The sequence below is a fragment of the Thunnus albacares genome, chromosome 19 (assembly GCF_914725855.1).
Source record: "Thunnus albacares chromosome 19, fThuAlb1.1, whole genome shotgun sequence".
Taxonomy (NCBI): domain Eukaryota; kingdom Metazoa; phylum Chordata; class Actinopteri; order Scombriformes; family Scombridae; genus Thunnus; species Thunnus albacares.
This window is the reverse complement of record NC_058124.1, coordinates 24,152,390-24,173,498: the sequence shown is the minus strand read 5'-3', so window position 1 is coordinate 24,173,498 and position 21,109 is coordinate 24,152,390. Positions and strand designations below refer to the sequence as shown.

The following is a 21,109-nucleotide window of genomic DNA, read 5'->3' as shown; positions in this document are numbered from 1 at the left end:
TCAGGGAATGGGGAACAGGTGACTAGAAACAACGGCAGGCAGAACATTGACCTGCTTCTTTTGTAAGGGGTCACACGTCGAAAAGTTTTGAATCACAAGTTTAAATTTGGAAGCTATTAAATCTATTTTATGTAAAATCTTATCTGCAAAGTAACCAGTAACTATAGCTCTTAAAAATTAGTAAAAAGTGCAATATTTCTCTCTAAAATATAGTGGAGTAGCAGTATAAAGTATCAGAGAGCCTCAAATTTGTACTTAAGTATAGTATTTGAGTAAATGTAGTTTGTTACTTTCCACCATTGGTTAAAAGTCTGCACTTAGATAAAAGGTCATGATTTGCATACAGGCTACATTAAATAGGTCATATTGCTTTTTTCAACTTGTCTTGAACCCTGATTTTCCCTTAACCTCACAGGACTGTGCAGCCAAACTTTGTTCAAAGAGGACAGAGCTTTATCTTATATATAGTGGAGATGCCAAAGTTTCCAAAGACACTATATTTCAATATGTCAGACTGAATTTTGAGAAAATGATGTGTAACATATGCCTCTTGCATGTTACATTAAACACATTAGTTGTGCTTTAAATGGTCACTATGTCTAACAGCAAAATCTTTTCATATAGAATATAATTTTGTCAGTAATTTTACCTTTATTTAATAGTTGTAAGGTGTACATATTTGTGTCATTTTCATTATTTTATGCTGTTATCTTATATTTAATATTTAATACTTGGCTACATAGTATCCAAGGTAACGATGCAGCTATAAAGCCCATCACCGGGGGAACAAGTCAGACCGGGCTTGTATCCTCCAGGTGAGTGTGTGACTATTAAATGGAAACCTGTAAATAATAATGTATAGCTGACCTGACTTTATTACTAATTATAATTATATTGACATTCAGAGTGATTATCTATGTGAACTGATTCATCTGTATCAATAGTGTGTTTGTGTAATCTGTAATATAGTGAGTTTTTGATCCTGGTCAAGGTTAGACCGTTGGCCCTGTACTTTGTTATTTAACGGTTATTAAGCTTCGTCACAGAAAGCATTTATTAGTATTGTAAGTTTCCTTTGATTATGATTTTATTTATGTTAAATAGTTTTACTGAGACCGGGCTTGTATCCCCCAGATCCCGAAGTGCTTGTAAGCAATAAACAGACATCATTGAATCGACATCGGAGCTGTCTGGGTGTCGTCGTTGGAGTCAACTGATGTTACTAACTGTCAGCCGTTAGTCCACCATCGTCATCACAACACAACGCAGAGACTGTAGGTTGTCACTATTATCAGCGATATGAAGGAAACTTAACGGGGGCATTATAAACTGTGAGGCTAATATAGTCCCCCGTTACATTTGGTGCCTTAAACCCGGGACACTTTCAGCAAAGCTGTCCGCCGAGAGAGCTGCTACTCCAACGGAGACTGAACTCCGACTGTCAGCTGAGTTATTTTGGTTGCTAAGCAACGAGTGTAAGCTAGCGGACGTTACGTAGCTTGCTAACGTTTTTAACGTAACTACTAACTAGCTTTATTTTGGTTGATTATGCTAAAGAGGACACATTTATTTATTTTTAATTGTTTGTACCTTTCATGATTCCTTGCCTGGGTAGTGTGTCTTTGTGAGCTATGTCCTCTAAATATGTAATTCCTAAATGGGAGGGGAGAGGAGGGGAGCGGCTACAGCGCTCTGTCAGTGTTGATGTGCTTCCCATATGCAGTGACGTCACGCTTGGGAGAGAGGGGCGTGTGCCAGCAGGGCATGCAACAGCAAATGACGGCAATGTAAATAATGAGCCCAGAGAAACTTATGCATATGATAATGTATATTCTCAGAGTGATTACAGTGTAAACTCTGGTAATGTGGATGATAGAATGGGGCAGAACACTTATAATACAAGTCAAAGCACTGCACATGGGGAGCAACGCACAACGTGTCAGCCCTCTGACATCATCAGTGTGCTGCTCCTGTCATTCACTCAAAATTTCTTTTTGGCCCCAGAGACAGCCAGAGACAGTTGTGCTCCTTTTCTTCAGAGGTAAGCTAAGTTTTCCTAATTGAATTTATTAATTTATTAATAGTCAGAAAACTCAACAAAATCCTTAACTGCATGTCTTTAATATTTAATATTTTTCTTTACAGTCTAGTACCTGTAGCTGTATGAGCTACTACAGGGTTAGCTAGAATATTGTTCACTTACAATAAAGGGTAAAGATAATAAAAGAGCTGTAATTTTGCTGTGGTCAGAATAATTCATCAATAAAATGAACAGGAACATTGTAGTTTTTCTGGAAAGAACTTATGATGTGAACTAGCTCTGTTGGTGGCTAGTTGAACCATACTTATTCATAAGAGGAACTCATTTTTGCTCTTTTCATAGAGGCCATGCTAACAATAACAAAAATATAAACAATAAAAAATATATCAGACTTATCCTTTGATACCGACTTGTTTGCCATTGTGAGTCACACAAAGATCTGTGATGAACACATTTCCCCTCCTTTTTTTGCCCATTCAAAACTTTGTTTTTTTCCAAGATTGCAGTGTTAGTGTTGATCCAGGACCATCATTGCCATGTTGATCCTGGATACACTTAAAAAGCTCATCACTGTCATTTACCTGAATAGATTTTCTAATGTTACAAAGTTAATGCTGTTCTCTTTCAGATTTTTTGTTCCCCAAAATGGAGGAGTTTATCAAACAGACAGTTACCAATGAGGAGAAAAGAAAAGCAAGGCAGAAAAATACAAAAATGAAGGTCCATATTCTTAAAACCAACGACGATGAAGAAAAATATATCATGGCAATAATTAATGACGATGTAAAAATTCTTCCAGTTTGACAGACAAAAAAAGAGGATATTGTTTGTTCCACTGCACAAGATCTGCTAATGTTTTTAAAAGAAGTCGCAGAGCTACAGGGTGTAATGCATACATATCTTTTAATGTCAGAAATTATTGGAAAGGACATAAAGTTATTGTTCAAAGAACATTTGACCAACACAATGGACATAATCCACTTTCTGAAGAAGATGGCCATTTCCAGCGGATTAATCCTGAGCAAGTGAAACAAATTCAGAACTGGATAACCCTGAGAGTAAAACCAGACATCATACTTATTCAGGCTACTGATTGGTCACGAGCTCAAGGACATACCAACTGTCATAACAGGGAATACTTTGTCACCCCGGAAGACATACACAACATTAGGATAAGTATGCTATGGATGAAACTAACTAAGGATGACTGTAAAAGTACAGAAAAACTACTAGCTGGTACTTTCAAGGAGGATGTTGTGTTTTACCAGCCCCTGACCAAAGACCATGACCTTGTAATTGTTCTCCAGACTGAATGCATGAGAAAAAACCTACAGGAACATGGGAGGAACATTGTTTTTTTGATGCTACATACTGTGTGAATCAGTATTCCTTTCCACTCTTCACATTGCTTGTGAGAGATGACCATGTCCATGGAGTTCCTGTGGCATACATAGTAACAAGCAGTGGGACCAAAGAAATCCTTACATATGCACTGCAAAAGCTACAGCCATGTTTTCCTCATCCACCAAGGTATTTTATTAAGTATTTGGAGTTTGCATGTTCTCTCTGTGCTTGTGTGGGTTTCCTCCCACAGTCCAAAGAAATGCAGGTCGGGTGAATTGATTACTCTAAATTGTCCATGGGTGTTATTATACAGTTAAGTTAGCCCTGTGACAAATTATAAATGGAGGATGCTTCTGCCACCTGTGACCCTAAATATGAATAAGTGGGTATAGAATGAATGGGTGTTTCTCTTAACTGTCAGTTTTGTTTACAGATTGGGGAAAAGACTAACTTGAAGTATACTAATCTTATTTTTCTCTCAAAGATGCTTCATGGTTGACAAGGACATGAGCGAAATCAATGCTCTGAAAGAAGTGTTCCCTGACTCAGATATCCTTATTTGCTGGTACAACGTGCTTCAAGTAAGTACAGGGGATATAATAAATATGAATTATCAGCAATTTTAATGATAAATGTCTGTTGTACACTTTAAAATTCCATACATGCTCTGGTTCACAGGCCATTGTCCGCTGGTTGATGAAGACTGATTCTGGAGTTAGTGGGCCAACAAATTCAAGCACTAGAGCACAAATTCTGGATTTCTTCGAGAAAATGAAAGCTTATGCTATGGTATGGTTTTTGTTTGTTTGTTTTTATTTGATGAGAACATTTTTGCAGAAGATTCCTATAGATTCCTTTTAATGAAAAATAAACAATGTGAACAATTATTTAATAATTCAATAGCATTTTTAGAAATGTGCATGTGTGCATGGCTTTTTGCTCAGTGAGTGAGTTATTTGGGGAGAATTTGTCATTCTTGTCATGGCACCCATAGTAAAGAGAGAGAATACAGGAGATTGTGCTCATGATATGTTTTATTTTACTGAAAATGTTTCTGATATTGTTAGAATTTTTGAGTTTGGTACACTGCAGACTGACAATTACATTTTTTTTATATGCAGAAGACTGATTTTGAGGAAGTTGCTCAGACCTTACTTGGGGATTTTTCTGACTATCCAGAGGTGTGCAATTGCTTCAAGAAGTACTGGGAACCAATCAGTCATACAGAGCAAAAATTAGTTTCTCTTATGAATAAGTATGGTTCAACTAGCCACCAACAGAGCTAGTTCACATCATAAGTTCTTTCCAGAAAAACTACAATGTTCCTGTTCATTTTATTGATGAATTATTCTGACCACAGCAAAATTACGGCTCTTTTATTATCTTTACCCTTTATTGTTAGTGAACAATATTCTAGCTAACCCTGTAGTAGCTCATACAGCTACAGCTCTAGGTAGGTACTAGACTGTAAAGATAAATATTAAATATTAAAGACATGCAGTTAAGGATTTTGTTGAGTTTTCTGACTATTAATAAATTAGTAAATTCAATTAGGAAAACTTAGCTTACCTCTGAAGAAAAGAAGCACAACTGTCTCTGGCTGTCTCTGGGGCCAAAAAGAAATTTTGAGTGAATGACAGGAGCAGCACACTGATGATGTCAGAGGGCTGTGATTTGTTGATCACAATGTTGATCCAGGACCGCAATGTGGATGTTGATTCAGGAACACATTCTACTTGGCGAAATCACGTGTGAGAAGGAACTGTCTCAGATAATTCTGCAGTTAGGGCAGCAAATTGGAGCATCTATCACTTCTCAGTTGATTGCTAATGGCTCCATTCAGCAAGGTAACAACTCCACTCATATTAAAGCACCCCAAACTCCATCCCATGGGTCCAGTAGTGGCACAACCAGTTCCAATACATTTGATCTGTCCAAAGTGAATCTGGTAGTGAAACCAGATATCAAAGAGCCCCCCACATTTAGAGATCACACTGACAAATGCACAGTATATGAGTGGATAGAGGTGATGATGGCCTCTCTACGCAAGAGACATGTCGGAACAGAGCAATGTTTTGGGGAAATAATGGAAAGACTTGCAGGCAAAGCTAAGGAAATAGTCAAAGTGTCAGTGAGAAACAGCCCCTACAACCTTGAGTATAACCCCGATGCAATGTTTAATATTCTTAAACAGCATTTTGGTGAAGCCATCTCCTCATCAACTCCCCTATTTGACTTCTACACCACCTTGCCAAGCACTGGTGAGAGTGCGTTCGATTATTGGCTCCAGTTTAATGAAACTATGGAGCATGTTGTTGACTGTCTAAATCAGAGGGGTCGCTCAGTTGATGAACCCGGACTTGAAGTATCAACGCAATTCATCCGTCATTGTCCTGATGAACACCTAGCCACATTCTTCAGAAGCAAACCTTTGGAAAAATGGTCTGTTGTGGAGGTGCAGGACATGCTTGAGAGCTGTCAGCGAGAGCTAAGAATTGCAAGCAGAAGACAACACACAATCCCACAGCATTGCATGTCACAGCCAGAGTATACTGTGAATGCTCAGTCCCTCGTGGGGGCCAGGCCTAGCCCCCAGTGTGTTGAGCCCACCCAGCCCCTTGTCTCACAGCCAGTTCCTCTTTCCAGCAACCCTGATGCCACATCGCTGTCTCACTTGATAGACATGCTCTCTAAGCTCCTCCATGATCAGCAGGCTCAGAGCAACAGACCCAGTCCCTCCTTTAACACTCAATTCCAGTACGCCAGGCCCCGTAACATGTGTCATGTCTGTGACAGCAGAACTCACAGCACAAAAACACACTGTGTTTGTGACCACCTGTGCCTCTCATGCTTTTCAAGAGGCCACAGCATCAAAGACTGCCCCAGACGCCAGCACACTGTCAGTGCCTCTCCTAGTCCTGCTCATGCCAACACTACTCCAAAGGAAAACTAGCCTGTCCACATTCAGAGGGGGAGAGTGTGGGCACTGAGTTTGCCCCCAACAGTTCAGATGCAGATGACCTTCAGTCAGTGTACAGTTACTTTTGTGAACAAGAAGGAGATGATAAAGTGATATTTCAAAGAACACAGCATTTAATGGACAGTGACAGTCTTTTTTATACAACAGTTGAGACAGCAGGCAGACAGTTCTGTGGACTTTTAGACAGCGGCTTCATGGCCTGCACTATAAATATGGAAACAGAGCACATCCTCCTTGAACGTGGTTGTTTAGCCATTTCCAGTAGCAGAGACACAGATACAATAGTTGTGGGCTGTGGAGGTGTTAAAGTGAAACCCAAGTGCATTATGACTTGAATGTACTTGTGATACCTGGTCAAGTTGACGCTTTCATCATAGGCGCTAATGTCATAAAACACCTCCTGCACTGCATGAAAAATAACAAGGCTTACTGGAAACTTCTGAAAGAACCTGACACTGGAAATGTGGGAGAAAGTGCCAAGTTTCTGGGGCTGATGGCAAACCTTGAGCGTTGGAGAGGCCATCATATTCCTGACAAGATAGGCACAGTGAAATTAAAGAAGTCTGTAACACTGCAGCCTCGCACACAGCACATACTATGGGGCAAACTCCCAATGCGGTCTGACTTCTCCATTGGCAGTGCAGTTATCATGGAGCCTCCAACATCAAAAACCCTCAACCGAAATGTGATAATTGGCAGAGTTGTGGCACCTCTTTGGGGTGATGGCTGGGTCCCAGTCAAGGCCCTGAACCCCTTGGATGAGCCGCTTACCTTGTGGCGTAACTCAAAGTTGGCAGATGTATCCCCCTGTATTACCCTGGAAGACTTTGACCTGTCAACCTGTGCTGGTAGCATTCCTTAGCAGACCCAACAGGAAGTCTATGTTGACATTAGAATGAACCATCAGTCTGTGGGGGACATCGGCCCCATGCTCCAGGAGCTTGAAAAGGCTAGCCTGGATCTCAAACCCTGTGAAGTGAGTGAGCCATGGAAAGCTAAGGTCAGGGTTCTGGTAGTCAGGTACAATGGATTGTTTTCCAGGAATAAGCTTGACTGTGGAGAAGCAAAGGATTTTGTTCATCGTATCCATCTCAAGGATGAACGACCCTTCCGCCTCCCATACAGAAGAGTCTCTCTGGCAGACTACCACAAGCTCAAGGTGGTTCTTTATGAGATGGAGGAAAAGGGTATCATCAGGAAGTCCTGCAGTGAGTGGGCATCTCCCCTGGTATTAGTCTGGAAGAAGAATGGAGACCTTCGAGTGTGCACTGATTTTAGGGAGCTAAACAGACGTACCTTCAAGGATGCTTTCCCTCTGCCTCACCAGTCTGATGCCCTGGCTGCTCTTGGAGGTAATGTTTTCTTTAGCTCCATGGATCTGACCTCTGGCTTCTTTAATGTCCCCCTCCATGAAGATGACAAAAAGTTCACCGCGTGCACAACTCCTGTTGGCCTCTATGAGTATAATAGACTACCACAGGGCCTCTGCAACAGTCCAGGCTCCTTCATGAGGCTCATGACATCCATCTTCGGTGACCAGAACTACACCAGTCTCCTTTGCTACCTTAATGACCTCCTCATCTTTGCACCATCAGATGCAGAATACAATTACAATATAATACAGATCAAAAGATAAAGCATTTTTATTTATATATGTAGTACTCTGTATTTACTTGTTCCAACACTTTAGGTATATGCTTTCTTACATAGGTGCCATGTATTACATGAAATCAACATATTATGGATGTTTAATGCATCAGTTTATGCACATTTCCCAATATATTTGGTGTCTTTGAGTACTTCTTATCTGTAAGTTTGATTACATTCAATACATATTTTCTCCCACTTGGGGGTGCTCGAGATCTATCATTAAATATCTTTTGCCAGGACTTGTGGCAGCCAGTTTACAGTTGCCTGTTCACCAGACTGAGAAGTTACGGGAAATCACATGGTTGCCGGGTTGCATGGTAAAAATGTCTCATATAAGCACTTGGAGTGCTGTTGCTCTCCCTAATGCTCTTCATCACAACTCTGTTTTCACTAGATGATTTCACCCTCCAGCCTGAGATACTTGACTGTCTTGGTCTAAGCTTAAACCTCAGAATCACTGTTACTTTGTCTATTTATAAGTAGTGTTGTGGTCAGAGAGACTGTCTCTGACCACTGTAATTGAAATTCCACTGCTTCAATCCCCTAAACCCAGTACTACAAACCCTCTGCTGAAATATCCGTCTGACATGATCTCTTTGTCCACATGTCAGCAGCTCGTCTTTGAGTTGGTTTTGGAGGTATTCATGTGGCCTTGCATGTGGTTAGCACCTATCTGCACCTGCAGGCCAGAGGTTTCCTGTAGATCCTGCACATCACAAGAGGCCCTGTAATACAAAATCTATGCTGTTCAAAGAACCGAAAGTACGCCTACATAATAATACTGCTGAAAACCACTCCTCAACCCGAGTGGTTTTTGTGTCAGTTATTTTCAATTTAGTGGTTTCTTCATTTCTGTTTTGTTGTTCACTAGATGGCAGTCAAGACCAATGATTTCATCATTAGGTGGGTATTTTGAGATCCCCTAAATTTTTGTCAATCTGCCAGGTACTTTCCATGAAATCACATGACTGATGTGATGGTAAAACTGCCAGATACAACCAACCGGAGCGCTGCTGCACTGCCTTAAAGCCTGTTTTTTTTTTTTTTAGCTGATAGAGCTCCGAGCTCACAAACAGACATCAGATCAATGTTTCAGTTTTACCTTCGTCCATGAGCCGGGACTTCCCTCAACTAATCATATGATGTTTTTTCTCTATCATTAACCGAGGAAACCACACATCAACGACTTTATGTCTCAGAATAATGTAGTGCCACAGTAAATGTTGCAACTGGAGAACTTTGGGGATTCACAAAAAACAAAAGGGGGTTTACCTGGCTATAAAATAATACAAAACCTCCCACTGGCTTAGTTAAAACTGTCACACAGTGGACACATGCACAGCTACCATCACCTCAGACAAAAGCACTACAGTATATCTTCTGTTCTATTTTGTTCTTAAGTGAACTAATTTTTCAAACATCTGTCAAACAAAATGAGATGAGGTGTGGAAAAGAAGCTACATCGGTATCATTTCTGTTGTGCTTTATGCTGCATCAGTTCCTTTATTACTTTTGGTTTAGAGAGGAGAAGAGAAGCGAGTATTACGTTACGATAAAGCTAATTCATCAAGTGACTCCTTTTCTTCCCAAGATGACTCAGCTCTGTTTGGGTTTAATTCTGAGAACAAGTAGTGTCTAATCCACGGTATTGAATTATTGTTCTTTTAAAAAATTGTGTTACAAAGTGTTTCACTGACAGAAATACAATATAAAATATCAAATAGGCAACAGATTTTGATTCTGTTGCACCTGACCTAATTAATGGACACCTGTTTTCATAACTCATGAACTGAATCAGTTGTAGGGAATATGATCTGGAGTATATATTTGCAGGATAGCAGGCACTTTAGCACTAAAAAAACAGATTTCAAATATTCTATACGGTCTGGTGGTAGGAAAAGATATCTTTTAAAACAAACTTTTTGCAATTGACAAAACAAAGGTGCTTTTAATCTGCCCTGAGCACCTCCATAATCAAGTCCAGCCACTGTTCAGCCCCCTTATCCCAAATACTGCACTGCTAAGAACCTGATTATTATCTTCAACAGTGAGCTAAGCTTTGGACAACACACAAAAAATTGGTGCAATCATGTTTCTACCAAATCAGGAATATTTCCAAGATCAGAGAAATCTTATCTTTTAGAAATACAGAGAAATGCTTTTATTTCTTTATTTTTATTTCATTCCTGGACTATTGCAACGCCTTGTTTACCTGCCTCAGTGCCCAAGCTGTAGCTCAGCTTCTGACCAGGCAAAACTCTTTGTTGTCTCCATTAGTCACATAGACACAGAATGATGGGAAAATAGGGTCCAGGTTGAAAAAAAGTTTCCCTTTAACTCTTTACTGTCCAAAAAGGCATCTTAGATCTGCTGTGTTAGGCCTGCTAGCTGTTCCAGAGTCTAGATTAAGGTCAAAGGGTGATCAAGTGTTTGCTGTACTGGTGCCTCAGCTTTGATACAGTCCTCCAGTCAGTATTTGATCTGCTGACACTGTTTCTGCTTTTAAATCCTGTCTTAAGACACATTTTTACAGACTTTGCCTTTTCGCCTGACAACTAGTCCTACTTGTTTACATAATACAGCTCTGTTGTGCAACCACTGGATTTTAAGTTTATTTTAATAATTTCACTTGTTCTACCTGTTGGATGATTTTGCTGTTCTTGTGTTTTTCTTCTTATATTTGTGATTGTTTTTTTTTTCTTTTGTTTGTTTTCTTATGCTGTCTATGGAAAGCACTTGCACTTATTATTATAATTATTGTAATTGAAAGGACACAAGTTTGTTTACTGCAAAAGTCAATTTGTCTCCATCAACATCCACTTGTACTATCAAAGTGTGCTTGGGGAAGGCTACCAAACCTAAACCAACCACTGATTGTTTGCCCGGATATAATTATTAGTCAAATTCATATTCTTGTTCATATAGACATTACAAAGAAACATGCATACAGTCCTGTTTTTGTGATATAACAATCTGTATGGCAGATGTATTGTATCATATCAAATATATCCCTGTGTATAAAACCAAAATGGTTTCAGTCACAAGACCTTGGGCTTGGCTGTAGCTTGGCTGAGTCAGGCACAGTAGAGAAAGTGAAAGAAAGAGGAGAAGGGACTTTCCAGCTTGGCAGCGTGGTGGTGCAGCGGTATGGTGCATAACTGGTTAGGCAAAAACTCACTGTCGGCACATCCAAAGATACGCACATAGACAGATACAGTATGTAGAATACAGGTGCACACCCAGGTTTGAGGATGCACATTGCTCCTTTCTGAATCTCCACAGTGAGAGATACAGCCACAGGGTCACTATGTCGTCTTGTATTTGCTTTGATGCCCCACGTTTTCTACCTTTCTACGCACGCTGTCGGCCATTTTGTGTTTAGGTGTTGTGGGTCTCACCCTAAGATGGTGGCAACTCTTGCCGTTTGTACTTCCACTTTGTCCCCTCCATTGTAACTCGCAGGTGGCACACAGTTGCTGATGGGAAGCAGCCAAGTTTTACTGATGAGTCACCGAGCTTGAAATACAGCTCTTATCTGCAAACAGTGACGTTTTTAGGAACAATGAGCAACGATGAACAGCTTTATTTTAAGTTTGACTGCCACACATTTTTATTAGTTCATTCAGGAGAGATTGGAAAGCTTTCATAAGCACCACAAAAGTTCCCAAAGAGGAAGATCCTTCAGTTGATGTTGACATATGTGCAGTATAACCCAAGTTTTAAAAAAGGACTATAAACTGCACTTAAGTCCAGTATATTTATACTGTTGGCTGTGAAACAAAAAGTCACATGAGGGACAATAATTCTTGAACTTCACAACTTATACAGATGTTTTAAAAGTGTAATATCCTAATGCCAATGTGTGAATAATGCTGCTTCTTCGTGCAGTTTGGGTCGACATATCATACCCCCATATTTGTATGAATCACTCTGGGACACATGCTGGATGTGCAATTGCACAGCAGTTGCACATCAGTACAGTCGCTTAGTGGAATGTGAATTTAAGAAAGAGAAAGAAAATAACTGGGCACTGAGGAGAAAGAGCACGTGTGTACACAAAACCTTTTAAGGATACATTAAGTTTTAAAAAATCTCGTAATCATCAGAATCCAGGAGCGATGAGCACCTAATTTGAGACACGTGACTTTGGTCACCATTTTGTGGATGCATAGAAGTCTCGACAAAATGGCGACAAATGTTGCCTTACCTGAGCGTGAACCTTGACGGTAGAGGGTGTTGGTGTATTGACATGATGCTGCCTATCACTGCACGGTGCATTTGGTGTTTATGACACATATCATCAGGCAGCTTTCCATAAAGCATCACAGCCAGAAACAAAAAGTATGTCTGGGACTTTCCAGGTCAGCTCAAGCAGTAAAACCCAACCCACAATCATAATGCTATCAGTTGGTTTATAGCCAAAAGGAGAAAATGAAATGTGATTATAAAAATCAAAAGGCATAACAAGTATAACAAATATGCAAACATGCTCATTTATTCTTTTCATAGGAGTGATTTCTCTTCACTTTTCTTCCCACAGTACAGTATACACATCTATAAACAAATATATTTTTATAAAACCTATAAAATTAGAACTTTCCCTGAGGAATTGATGACTAAACTAAAATGAACTACATATTTCTATGCTGCAAGTACATGAAATTTTGCTCTACAATTCAAATAAGGTTTGACTGACCTTCTGGCTGAAGTCAACTGAGGTGATCGACAATGATCCAAATTTTCTGACATTGCTGATTAATCTTTTATTTGATAAGTATCCGTGAAGCAACCTTTGGCCATTTCAATTGTAAATAAAGGTTTATGGTCTGAGCTGTGTGCTTTCATGTCCAACTTTTATTCATCTTAACAAATACAAGGACATGAAATTGAAAATGATCACATAGTTGACATAGTATTCTATGCATTAGTAAAAAAAAAAACCAAAACACTCATGAACAGTATTTTATGAATGAACAATTAAACATTTTAATATTTTTATTTTTCAATTAAACATGAACAATTAATTGTAAATTGCAAATGAAATTTCTGCAAGATAAATAAGAATAAATGTGTCACACACTAGCTACACATTTGTAAAGGTGCTTTTTTTTTGGCAACATACAGAATAAAGAATATATTCTCTGAAAAACCATATGTTTAATTTTCACTATTTATACAAAACCATCTTAATTCAATATTTACATAAACTCCACCACGTTCTCACACATTTATATCAAGTTAACTGCTGTCAAACACATGCAGCACAGTAACATCAAGCTATAGCATCAGCTCAATGGCAGTAGTTTATCACTGTGGCGAGTCTCCCTCAGTGAAGAGCTTCTCTCTCAGTTTGTAGTAGCTCCCCTTCATGTCCATCAGCTCCCGGTGAGTCCCTCGCTCCTGAACTCTGCCGTCACCAACCACAACAATCTGATCTGCCTTCTCAATGGTCTTCAGCCGGTGAGCGATCACCAGCAGCGTCTGGTTGGGACAGCTAGCCAGGGCCTGCTGAACCTGTGCACAGCAAGTGACAGAAATATTTATTATCCAACATCCGCCTGGTATCTTTCTGTCTTTTTAGGTGAAAGCAGAGTCTAAGGATGTCAGAGGAAACATTTAGATAATTCTTTTATTATGTGCAGTGATATATAAAAGAATAAAAAAAGAGGAACTCCTGTGCAACTTTGCTCCATTCGTAAACATGTCATTACTGATTAGGGAGATTTAAAGGAGTATAAATGAAAAAAGAAGGGTGCAACACTGTATATTTACTGAGAATGAGTATGACTGAATGTCAGAGATCACACAGACTCTTGTGAATGCAAAAGTTGATTTTTTTTTTCTTTTCTTTTAAGCAGTGAAACACTTGGTTTACAAATTACTAAATTTGTCTTTAACCGCACAGTTTGCAATGGAACTATTCCCACATGTATATCCTGCGATATTGATGTTGACACGAGATATTGTTTAGATGTTGGGAAGCACTAAACACATTTAAGGGAAACATTTTTTAAGGCAAATTACTTTTTTTCTGAAAGTTGACATGTTTTTCTTTTTCTTTTTGAGCTCTAACAAACATGTCAAGATTTGATTTTCATCAATCAGGTCTTGATTATCCTGCCAGAAACTCTAAAACAGACATGTTTTTTTTATATTGCTTGTTTCATTTTAGCAATTCTTATTGATTACCTGTTCAATGATGTGTGTAGTTTTACACTTCTGCAGCACTTCCTCTATATATCTATTAAATACTGACTTTATGTTTTACTGGTGAATACAGATAAATGTTCATAGATTAATTGGCTCAAGTGATACAAGAGGCTTCAGATCTTCAACCACATTTACCAAACACATGATTAGACAACACAGTTTTAAAAGTTGCAACTTACCTTATTTTCACACTCAGCATCCAGAGAGCTGGTAATTTCATCCAGAATGAGGACCTGTGGCTGTCTGACCAGGGCTCGAGCGATGGCGATCCGCTGCCGCTCACTCTTGGACAACTGGCCGCCACCCTCACCCACCTCTGAGAAATGGACAAAATCATAAAATCATAACAGATTGAGGTTCGAGTAACATAAAATAATAATAATAAGATGAAGGGAGTCAGAACTAACACCGCAAAATACTGTATGTGTTTATTTAGTCTTTATGCACAAATTGAATCTACATAAATGTTTAAAATAAATAAATAAAAAGTGCTTCCATCATCAATCTTGTTCTCCAAATGATTTTTTTCCACCGTCATTCACCCAACTTTCCTCTAACATCTAAAGCAGGTTTCTATGTGTTCATTCAGACATGTAAAAACAGCACGAGAGGCGGTTATATCTGTTTACCCGTATCATAGCCTTTCTTCAGCTGCTTGATGAATTCGTGGGCGTTGGCTTTGTGTGCTGCTTCCTGGATCTCTTCCAGTGAGCAGTCATCAAGCCCGTAGGCGATGTTGTGTCTGACGGAGCCGGAGAAGAGCACAGGCTCTTGGCTCACCACTGCGATCTGTGAAAACAAATTCTCATTAGCTTGACTGAATGAATATATGTTATACATAAAAAGTCTAATTCACACCCAAATCTTCCTACACAATAAGATTGTATTTTTAATCTCAGGGATTTTACTTTTTTTCTCAATATGATGAGGCTAAAGTCAATTTTATTTAATTTTGTGATAGCAACTGCTAAATATTGGGACTTGTGGGCACTATTGGATGAAGTGTGTGACCTTGATGCATTTAGCTGTGGCTTTAATGTGTATACGTGAGGGGGAAAATATTATATAATATACAGCACCAGTAAACAGTTTGGACACTTTTTCATTCATAGGAAAGTGTCTCCAAACTTTTAACTGTTACCGTATATCTTCCAGCCAGTCTACTTTAGAGTTCATTAATCAATACATACAATGTATTGTTGTTGAACTGCATTCTGGTCTAAAGAGGCTTGTCCCCTCTGCTTTTTTCATGGAGGACCTTTTTTGTATGATTAGTGAATGTTATTTGGAAAATGTAGACCAATATGAAAAGAGAGAGAGATTAAAAATCTGACAGAAACTGAAGACTTTTGTTTGGACATTACCTTCTTATGGAGGAAACGGTGTTCATAGGATTTTAGCGGCTCATTGTCCAAAAGGATTTGTCCATCCTGTGGCTCGTAGAATCGCTCCAGCAGACTCACACAGGTGCTTTTTCCTTCTCCAGACGGACCCACCAGAGCCGTCATCTGACCTGGCTTCAGCTCCAAAGAAAAGTCCTGAAACAAGGAGATAACAGTGGTTGTAATAACACAGTACGACTACAATATTTGACACTTATCCAGTGAAGGATATAGGGGTCTTTAATTTATGTCTGTTTACTGTATATACACTGTGAATACTTGGAGGGGAAAGCCTGAATTTTAAAAAATTACTTTTCACTTTCTATTTCTGACCTGTTTTTTTTCACTTTTCATTGCAACTTTTTTTCCATGAGCCGCTCAAATTGAAACCAAAGAGCTCAGATCTCACCTTCAGCACTGGTTTTTTGGGGCACGCAGGGTAGGCAAAGTTAAGATGGCGGAAGCTGACGTGTCCTTTCAGCTGATCAGGTGTGAGTTTTCCCTTTGTGCTGACCAGAGGCTCTCGGTCCAGGTACTCAAACACTTTCCCAGCAGCCCCCACCGAGTTCAGCATGTCGCCGAAGATGTAGGTAAGAGTCTGGAAGATGGAGGTCATAGGACAGGGTTAGTAGACCAATCACTTACAAAGATGAGTTCAAAGTCATGAGAAACTTTTGTTTTTTTGCTCCTAGGTGCTAAATTAGCCTTCCTGAGGATTTCAGTGTTCATTCTCTAACCTCTTTTAAAAGTAGCCTCAAAATTTTTATCTTTCTATTGCCATTTGAATAAAAAGTATAGTGTTCATTTTTGTTTTTTGTGTGCTGGTTAAAACCAAGCAGTTAATGGGTGTCCACTTCTATAACACTGTCAGACTCAAAATGCTCAATTTTTAAAAAAGTATCAAAATCAATGAAGAGGAGCCAGAGATATTTTTTTCCCCTGTTAAAACCTGGTGCCTTCATTACCCACAATGCAACTCAACCTCTGACAGTTTGGTCAGAGATTCGGGTGTGTTACACTAATAGTTGCTAATGCAGCCTTGAGCCACTAGCCTGAAGCAGAGATGAGGAGTGGGCTGCAGAGGTTGAGTAGCTTCAAACAAAGTGACAGTCTTTCTAATACTTTTTCACATGCAAGACCTGTAAACAGACTTCGATGTGTAAAATCTGTGCACTTCCCCTTTAATTTCTTTAAATGTAACATGAATTTCTTTCTGTCTTATTTTGCATGGTCATGATTTTTCCTTTGAATATGAAATATGTTATATACTGAACTTTTTGTTCAACTGGCAATCACCAGCCATGACTGATAATAAGCCAAAAACAGCATTATAGAATATAGATAATAACATATAATATAATAATTATATTTTCATACCCTGATGTTGTGTCCCAGGTCTGACTGATAGAGGATAAAGGAAACCAGGTTGCCAGTGGTCATTTGTCCTCTGCGGATGAACAGCCTGCTGTAGTACAACATGAAGACCTGCATGCCCAAACCTGTCAACTACACACACACACACACACACTGGAATAAATACTGTGAAATGAGGAGATATGTTGTGACAGGCTGAACGCCACCTGATCTCCAAAAACCACAATTTCATAAAAAATGACAGACTTCTCACCCTCTGTGCGAGAACGTAGACAGCTCTCACAGTGTCACGGCGGGTCTTAAGGGTGTGTGTGTCCATCAAGTGGTTATCATAGCGACGGGCCTCATGTTTTTCTGTGTTAAAGCTCCGTACCACACGAATACCAGATACTACCTCGTTTGCTGCTTCATTTGCTAGAGCCATTGAGTCCTGCAATGCCAGGGACAACCGCTGAGGAAGGAATAAAAAAGATGGAAAATCTCAGTCTTCAATTAAATTTATTTTCAATAATTTTAAGGAGATTTTGATCTTCTGTTTAAACATCTAATAAAAACTATTGGCATTACAGAGACAAAATATATAATTTTAATTTAATTCTTACATCAAACAGCAATATACAGCTCAAATTTGAACAACAAATGGTTTAAAATTGTTTTTTTGTTTATGTAGTTTTTTGCAGCACTTGTCTTTTGACAGACATACAGACCCATCTGCTCTATTATTTCAAATAAAGGATTGTTTGATCAGTTAAAATGCCTAAGATCAACGTCTTGCTAGTTGATATCATAAACATATAAGTCTGTGGATTTCAGTGCTTATTCAACATCTCTTATTAACCTGCTTTTACCTGGTAGTGTGTGTCATAAATGTTTTGTATGAGGCCGGTGATTGGCGTCTCCATCAGCACAAGGAATGTGAGCTTCCATGAAAGATTCATCATCAGAGAGATCATTCCCAACGTCTTGATGAATGTCCTCAGCAGCACATTGACGTTCAGGCACACTGTTCTTCCCATCAGGTTGGTGTCTTTAGACAACCTGGATGTGATTTCACCTGCACAAAAAATGAATAGAAATTTGTCTCTTCTTCCTCTTCTGTTATGCTCTATTTTGTCCTCTTTCTTCCTGTCCTGTCTTGGTATGTGCAGCTTGACCTGTCCGGTCAATATATCATGTTAGGCCTTGTTCTGTACTATCTTATTCTATCTTTATATGTCCTGTCTTTACCTGACTTAATCTTTCCTTCATGCATGCTAAGAGATTATTCATACAGCATAACTGCATGTTCTATTATAAGAGTCTTACCTGTCTTTATGGTCTCATAGAATCCAATTTCCTGTTTGGTCAAAGCCTCAAACAGCTTGCCTTTCACTCTGCATGTGAAGGCACTGATGGCACAAGTAAGTAGACCCCCTCTGCAGCCTGCACTCACAGAGCTAATCAATAAATCAAAGAGAGAGTGAGTTAGATACTGCAAGTGAGCCAAAGATATGCTGGTGGATGAATGTGGAGGGAAGAACAACATTGTCCCATACCTTCCCAGAGAGTACAGGCCCATGAAGAGGAGTGCAGATAGGAATTCGTTCTGCTGGTAATGACTGCCAAGAATGTCAATGACTCTCCCGGTGTAGAACGGGATCATCATCTCACCTGAGAAGACACAACACATGCAGAAACAGCATCATCATCATCATGAATCTTCCTCTGTGTGACCTTTGTTTCTGTTGTTTTTATTCAACCTGTAAAGTGTGCAGACTCACTGAGTGATGTTGCACTAGAAAACCAACCATGCAGGTGTAGTGTTTCTGTTCCTACATTGAGATTCAAATTTTAAAAGTAGGTGCAATTAATGCTAATGATTAAAATTTCCAGTATTCAGAATTGTTAACTTTAAACTTTATGATTTGTATTTATGAGCCTGTATTTGCTTCTATTATTCCTGTCCTCTACTTCTATAATTTCTACATTATTTTTTTACACTTTCAAATGCATCCTTTACAACATGGACTAACATCATCATCATCATCATCATCATCATCACTTTGCTGTATTTCCTTTGCATCACCACCACTTTCTTCCTCATCTGCTGTACTTACAGATCACAGCCAGCGACAGGAAAACAAACCCTCCAAACAACAAGGAATAGTAGGGTTTGTACAGCCTCAGGACTCTCATAAACAGCACTCTGGCCTTCTGTTTCTTCTCTTTACCGGCGGCCGCATCGTCGGCGTCCGGTATAGTGAGTTCCCAAAACAGCGCAGCAGCCAGCGACGCTCCGGCGCACATCAGCCAGCAGCGCATATCCGCCAACAAACCGCACTGGCTCTCCTCATGGTAGACCACCCTGGTCCCGGTCTCAAACACCGCGGGCAGCACGCTGTGCGCCGTTATAAAACGAATCAGCACCGGTTTGAGGTCTTCAAGCGTGAACAGGGTAACAGCAATTAGAGCCAAACAACGGAGAACCGCAGAAACCCAGAGACGTGAAAGATCACCAAAGACGCCGTGAGTCGCTACAAATCCTGACGCGTAAAATAAAGAAAGGTCGACGCAAACTGCTGAAGTCAAAGCAACGACTTTACGGAACACCGGTGCTGTATTGTCTGCCATTTTAGCAGCCAGTTTATCCTCAAATGACCTGCTCTGCAGCGGACCAGTGCTTTAGTTTTCAGATACTTTCAGTTTCATTTTCTTGCAGCAGCAGGGGTTTCCCTGAAACCCAGACAGCTGAAAAACTAAAAGCTGGAAGAGGACAGTAAACTAAGCACCAGAGGCTTAAACACGAGGCTGAAGTTGGCATCCGATTCTCATCTACCACCCTATGGCTCCACCTTAAAACTGGCATAACGCCTGTAAATGTCCAGTCATTTTCGAGCTAATTCATGAAGTGAATAACGTAACAAATAGTGGGGAAATTAAATGAGGATGATTAGTAGACTGAAATTGTTCTAAATTATGAGCATTTCACTGTAGCATATTTTTCTTACTGTCCTTACTTATGATAAACTGATTTTCAGTCTTATTGCTATTTCTGCCTATTTGCTGTGGGCTTACCTGCTCAGTATTAAACAGTCTAAACAAACCAATACTCCAGTATGACAGGAGATGTCAAAGGGTATCATAATCCTGAGTTTTATTAATTTTTGCTGTAGCATTTTTGTTTCTTATTGATCTCAATCCCTTTATTATATTTGTGAAAATGAAATGAAGGTTAATTTCATTGCTTTTTTTCCCATCCAGACCACATTAGACCAGGTCCAGATCAGAAACCACTATACTTAGACCTGTCAAATCTAGACTAGAGTAACATGGAGACTCCAGAGAATCAATAAAATATAGTTTCTGGTTTGTGAAACCTTTATTCTATTTGTGAAAATGCAAAAAGGGATGATTACACTCCTTTTTTTTCATCTAAACCACATTAGACCATGTCCAGTCAAAACAATCAAAACATCTTCATAGATTGGTCAATTGGTTAATTTACTCTTCAAATTCTTACATCAACAAAAATTCTTTCACCTTTCCTCTAACTGGCCATGGTCAACCCCTCTCACTGCTTCTGCCAATGTTAGTCTCCTCACTTTTTCCAAAGCCTTTACCACGGCCTGTGATAGAAGTACCATAATTCATCCATTAGTGTGCTTGTTTTTTATTTATCTATATCTGGGGTTGTAATATTCTGTGACAGTCTGGACAGCTAATTGAAGACTATGGGTTTCACCTGATCTGGACTGTTGCTGCTGACAGAGACTCGGTGAGCTGATCACATTCAGGATGTAGAGTAAAGGTTTCACAAATCTGAAACTGTGTTTTTAAGACACTTTAGCCTCTCTGAGATAATCTAGTCCAGATTTGACAGGTCTAAGTATAGTGGTTTGTGATCTGGACCTGGTCTAATGTGGTCTGGATGGAAGAAAAGTAGTGAAATCGTCCTTTTTTGCATTTTCACAAATAAAGTAAAGGGTTTGAGATCATCAAGAAAAACTACTACAGTAAAAATTAATAAAACTCAGGATTATGATAACCTTTGACATCTCCTGTCATATTGGAGTATCAGTTTCTTAAACTTTTTAATACTGAGCAGATAAGACCACAGCAAATAGGCAGAAATAGCAATAAGACTGAAAA

General features: G+C 39.3%; 2 protein-coding genes across 3 annotated transcripts; one reads left to right on the top strand and one right to left on the bottom strand.

Moving 5' to 3' along the window:
• The first annotated feature begins 885 nt into the window (after nucleotides 1-885).
• Nucleotides 886-5,002, top strand: LOC122969391. Its single transcript, XM_044335036.1, has 3 exons — nucleotides 886-2,041; nucleotides 3,870-3,966; nucleotides 4,064-5,002. The coding sequence occupies exons 1-3, from the start codon at nucleotides 1,632-1,634 to the stop codon at nucleotides 4,244-4,246; spliced, it is 690 nt and encodes a 229-aa protein (XP_044190971.1). The 5' UTR covers nucleotides 886-1,631; the 3' UTR covers nucleotides 4,247-5,002.
• A 7,847-nt stretch (nucleotides 5,003-12,849) lies between these two features.
• Nucleotides 12,850-19,920, bottom strand: tap2a (transporter associated with antigen processing, subunit type a). Of its 2 annotated transcripts, XM_044334976.1 has the most exons (11): nucleotides 19,078-19,915; nucleotides 18,517-18,631; nucleotides 18,287-18,417; nucleotides 17,830-18,035; nucleotides 17,235-17,432; nucleotides 16,985-17,113; nucleotides 16,017-16,205; nucleotides 15,590-15,763; nucleotides 14,855-15,014; nucleotides 14,405-14,541; nucleotides 12,850-13,529 (listed from the first exon to the last, which is right to left on the bottom strand). In XM_044334976.1, exons 1-11 carry the CDS (start codon nucleotides 19,589-19,591, stop codon nucleotides 13,323-13,325), a joined length of 2,160 nt encoding a protein of 719 aa, XP_044190911.1. In that variant the 5' UTR covers nucleotides 19,592-19,915; the 3' UTR covers nucleotides 12,850-13,322. The 2 variants fall into 2 exon arrangements, with proteins under 2 accessions (XP_044190911.1, XP_044190910.1); XM_044334975.1 differs by having other exon boundaries at nucleotides 18,287-18,631; nucleotides 19,078-19,920.
• Between the last annotated feature and the right edge of the window lie 1,189 nt (nucleotides 19,921-21,109).

What these genes read in the sequence shown, in the direction of transcription:
- tap2a (XM_044334975.1), bottom strand. Translation starts at nt 19,591, where the DNA reads ATGGCAGACAATACAGCACCGGTGTTCCGTAAAGTCGTTGCTTTGACT. An exon ending in CTATGAGACCATAAAGACAG is followed by an intron (nt 18,036 to 18,286) that starts GTAAGACTCTTA and finishes TTTTTTGTGCAG; the next exon opens with GTGAAATCACATCCAGGTTG. An exon ending in CCAAAAAACCAGTGCTGAAG is followed by an intron (nt 15,764 to 16,016) that starts GTGAGATCTGAG and finishes TCCTTGTTTCAG; the next exon opens with GACTTTTCTTTGGAGCTGAA.
- LOC122969391 (XM_044335036.1), top strand. Translation starts at nt 1,632, where the DNA reads ATGTCCTCTAAATATGTAATTCCTAAATGGGAGGGGAGAGGAGGGGAG. An exon ending in TGTGCTCCTTTTCTTCAGAG is followed by an intron (nt 2,042 to 3,869) that starts GTAAGCTAAGTT and finishes TTTCTCTCAAAG; the next exon opens with ATGCTTCATGGTTGACAAGG. An exon ending in GCTGGTACAACGTGCTTCAA is followed by an intron (nt 3,967 to 4,063) that starts GTAAGTACAGGG and finishes TCTGGTTCACAG; the next exon opens with GCCATTGTCCGCTGGTTGAT.